The sequence below is a fragment of the Austrofundulus limnaeus genome, unplaced genomic scaffold (genome assembly GCF_001266775.1).
Source record: "Austrofundulus limnaeus strain Quisiro unplaced genomic scaffold, Austrofundulus_limnaeus-1.0 Scaffold32, whole genome shotgun sequence".
Lineage (NCBI taxonomy): Eukaryota > Metazoa > Chordata > Actinopteri > Cyprinodontiformes > Rivulidae > Austrofundulus > Austrofundulus limnaeus.
The window spans coordinates 462,466-467,013 of record NW_013952434.1 but is presented as its reverse complement, the minus strand read 5'-3'; the positions used below and the strand labels follow the sequence as shown (position 1 = coordinate 467,013).

The following is a 4,548-nucleotide window of genomic DNA, read 5'->3' as shown; positions in this document are numbered from 1 at the left end:
GTGAGAAACAGTGTTGAGAGCTCAGCAGACAGTTTAAGTTTCACTTTCATCCGAGAGCCTGCAAGAGTCATGGGCGGGGTGTGTGGGGAGGGGGGGCGCGCCGCCATGAGAAAGTTTGGCTTAAAGACACGTCCCAGGGGCGTTTCTGGTACCAAAAGGCGTTTCTGGTCCCCACCTGTTGTTTTGCTCCTCAGCATGGCTTCCTAAAAACGCTGCAGGATTTCTCAAACATGCATGAATGAGTCACAGCAAGGCTTTGGGCATGTTTTTTTATGAGTTTATAACATTATAACATGATACAAAACTCAAAACAGTTGATTTTACATGATATTGCCCCTTTAAACAAATGAATGATTTAAATGTGAAAAAGAATTTAAAAGCAGGATATGTCTCCTTTAAAGTCATCTCCATCTTTCGGTGATTGTTTTTAACCTAAATCTGACCTTTGTATTCAAATATACAGCTTTATTAATTTATTTGATTTTCATTCTGTCCCTTTTTTATCTGTAGCATACAGCGTCGACTGTCTTTGCAGCTTCCCATCCTGCACCATGCCTACTTACCTTCCATAGGAGGGGTTGATGCCAGCTGCACCAGCCCAAACGGAAGCCCTGGTTCCAGTCCGAGGCACAGACACATGCCCCCCTCCTACCGCGTAATGGTCTCAGGCCTGTGAGCTTTGTTCCCTCTCCCACCTGGTTCTGTGCAGACGAGACACAAATGGTTCTTATTTTCTACAAACTCAATGGACTGATATCATCAGCGTCCGTGCGTATTTCGTCTTCGACTGAACAGAGTGAGGAGGAGAGGACAACATTTTTTGCTCTTCATACGTCTGCACCCCAGTCTAACGAGAACTGATCATGTCAGTCGTGAAATGGTGGTAGAAGACAGGCAACCCTTAAAAAAATTCCTGTTAATTAACATCCTCGTGATCATCTTCCCCTTGCCTAGGCCTATACATATTTGCACAGTCAGACACAGACAACACAGATACACACTAATGCACAAACATCGTGACACCCCAACAGCTGCGGTGGACCAGCCCTGATCTGACGTGTAGCCTTATCTACTTCAGAGGGGATTGTTTGTTTTGTTTTGTTGATTTATTTATTTTTTTATCTGTTGTATGTACTCTGTGCTTGCGGCTACATGTGAGCTTGTCATCTATCTTTAGCATTTCACTGCTTTAGAAACTGGATTTTGGTTTTGGGAAGGAGGAATTTGCAAGATCCTACTTTGTGCAGACATGTAAATATCATCGTCCCTGACATTGATGTACTGTAAGCTTTGAATATGCTGTGAATGGACACTTTGAAAGGGTTTCTACATGCGGACCTTTGCAAGAAAATGAGGTAGACGTCAAAATCGCAAATGAAAACGCGGAATTCTCCAAATCAGACACACGAGATACAAATTTGCTCATGTAGCTCTTATTATAATTGGCTTATAGGCAGAGATAAGGCATCAAAATAAAAAAAAAGCTTCAGGTTCCAATCGTCTGACCTGAACTGAGATGCACGTCGCTCTTTTTTCCACTTTGCTAATTTTTTACGAATAATTTACATCAGAAACCTCATGTCATTGCAAAAGCATTCATATTTTACAACTTGATTAATTTGTCTTTAGAACGCATGTTTTACAAAATATTGATGCTATGCCTTTTAACAGGTCTCCTAGGCTATAAATAAATATATACATATATATATTAGAAAATAGAGCAAAAAAAGAGTTTTATTTTTACGTGTCACATGCCGGGAAATGTGCAAATACAGGTGCAGACATAAAATCAGAAAGAGCACCTTATGAAATTAAGTGTTCTTAGAATTAAAGATGAATAAGGTCGCATTTAAACCTACAGCTCGGTCGTAATAGACTACAAAGATGTCCGTCTGATCTAGTCCTCACAGCTTACCAGCACAGTTTAAGGTGATATGGGGGGGGGGGTGTCAGTGGCACAAAGTTACAAGACTTTGAAATGAGACGAAACAAAATGAGATGGTGGGAAAAAATGTAGGTCTACCAGTTAGTCAGTTAAACTGGGTCTAATGGTTAGCCTGAATTTCCGTGCACAGCCGTAATGACACGTGGAGGTCTCGTGTGATCAGCCCCGACTGACTGTAGCTTCAGTTTTATGGCCGCCACCGCTGGTCGCAGCGATACAGCACAAACACAGGGCTTTTCTTTCACGGACAACACCGAGTATCCTGAGAAATCTCTGTACGCTTAGCAACAGCGAACATACCTCAGTTGCTGTGGAAATGTACATCGGTGCCACTGAGCTTGACCCAAACAGGGCTGCGTTGAGCACAACGGTCTTTGAGAGTCTTTTTTTTTCATAAAACTTTTGCTAACGCAGGAGAAAAGCCGGGAGGGAGACTTGTTTGGAGTGAGAAGGTTCGTTCTCAGCATATTGTTTCACCATTGGTGTCTTGGTTTTTATTTTTTAAGGCGTTTTTTTAAACGCTGTGCCTGTTGTCTTATATTGTAGCCTGCAAGGCCCACACTACATACGCAAGGGTCAGAACTGCCCAGCGAGGTACATTGGCCGCACATCTGTAAAACTGTACAATGTGTTATAGATCAGTTTCTGTTCCACGTTTCGATGAAGGGGACCGTTCCGGGAGGACACGGCAAGAGCTTCACTTTCCTATGGAGGATATTTCTCCTGCAAGCTGGTTTCTGAACATAGACGCTGTCAAACGGTCTTCGGTTGAGAAGCATTCGGAGCCGGAGCGGTGGGAACCCGAGCGAGCAGACACTAAACTGCGGTCGGACGTATTGAGAGGGGGCGACTCCTGCTGAGAGCTCCTCCCCCTTCCAGGCCCGGCCGCCGCACAGGAGCAGGGAAACCCCCAGAGCACAGACCTCCAAAGGAGCCACAAACCTCTCCTGCACCTTTGACAACCCAGAGGATCACAGTCACAGAGGATGTGAGTTGGGAGACGTTATCAGAGGGTTGGTTCTTCCTCCAGGAGAAACAAAAACCAACCACGCATTTTATATATTACATTATATGTGATTGTGTACAATTTGCTGATACCCTGATGATGGTGTCCATGTATGGAGTATTTGGTATTTGGCTTTCTCAAGATGGCATGAAATAAAAAATGTATAATTCACAGAGTTACCTCTGTTTTTGCAACTGTTGTGATAAATCCACTCTGTTGTTCCATCGTCTCATCTGCAATTTGGTTGTTTGATTTCTTTTCTTACAAGTTCTTTTCACCTCTCGATCAGTTCGCACATGTCGATGCCAAGATTCTCAGTGGACAAACATCCTTTTATCAAACATGAAACTAGTTAAGCACCTGTTAACTGAGGGCAATAAAGTGAAGGTAGCAGCTATTGATCAATCTTAGACCACTTCCTGTAATTGATCAAATTACTTTTGTTATTTTTTCTTTTGTTTGTTTTTTTCCCCCCTAATCAATCCAAAATGCCAAATACAGATCATCAGATGTCAATGCTGGTTTACTTTAATGTGTCCTATTTATTGTTTTGTAACTCATTTTAGTTCTAATAAATGGGGAAAAAAAAGTTCAAATGCAATTGTGGTGGGTCAAGGGCTCATACTATCCTGTAATAACTAATTAACTAATGTCATGCTGATGGTTTGTATTTACCACAGGCCTTTTTACTCTTTTTAGTTTGAAGATCAAAGTGACATATATAATATCTTTGTGCATTTCATTGTCGGGTTTTCTGGAGAACACAACATACACATGCAGAAATATAACTATATTAAAATATATAAAGTGGAGACACAACAAAAAGGTCCATACTGTTACTGTTTTGTCATTTTGATATGTGGTTCCACATGGCATTAAGTTGAATTTAAAACTTTAATACGGTGAATAAATCCTATAACAAATGCAACATGTTCAAGAGGGGCAATAACTTGTTTTCTTATTATGGAAAGAATAGAGAATTATATAAATATAAATATATGTATATGTAAAGATCTTTACGTACATTCTCATTTTTACATAGGAAACATTTCACAAATACTCCACGAAGGTTCTTTGAAGTCTTTTTTTATTTACAGTATCTGTAACTATGTTATGTACATATCAGGTCTAGATATAAAGAAGTTGTATAAAATAAATATCACACTGGGAACACCTGAACTTTTTTGAGCCATTAGTTGTTATGAGAGGGGAGGGGATTTGAAAAATAAATTTTATTTATTTTTTTGTTGTCTGAATGTTATGGACAGCCTTTACTTTTCACATCATCGTTAAATAAAGTGTTACTGAAAATGACTTTTTTTTTCTTGCCTGGATGTTTTTTTAATCTTCACCAATTGTGTAAAGTTAAAGTTTGTTCTGAGTTTGCCAAGACCACATTGGACAATACCCCCAACTACAAAGTCAAAAATCAGCCCGAACCTGGACGTTCTTTGAAGCGTCTATTAGTTAAACCTCAATTTTGGTTTGAAACCTCAAATTCAAAAAATTGTCGCCTTAAAGTGTCATAGTCTGTGTTTATTTCTCAGTTTTCCTAGTGTTTTCTATGTTCCCCAGTGTGTCTTTGCCCAGCTGCCCC

The 4,548-nt window shown here is 40.2% G+C and overlaps 1 protein-coding gene across 1 annotated transcript in view; it reads left to right on the top strand.

The window, feature by feature from the left end:
• gabbr2 (gamma-aminobutyric acid (GABA) B receptor, 2) overlaps positions 1 to 1,941 on the top strand; it is a 208,860-nt gene extending 206,919 nt beyond the window's left edge. The window contains exon 19 of the mRNA XM_014005665.1: positions 511 to 1,941. Within this exon, the coding sequence (XP_013861119.1) occupies positions 511 to 676 (166 nt within the window). The 3' untranslated portion in view covers positions 677 to 1,941. The remainder of the gene's footprint in view (positions 1 to 510) is intronic.
• The last annotated feature ends 2,607 nt before the right edge of the window (positions 1,942 to 4,548 follow it).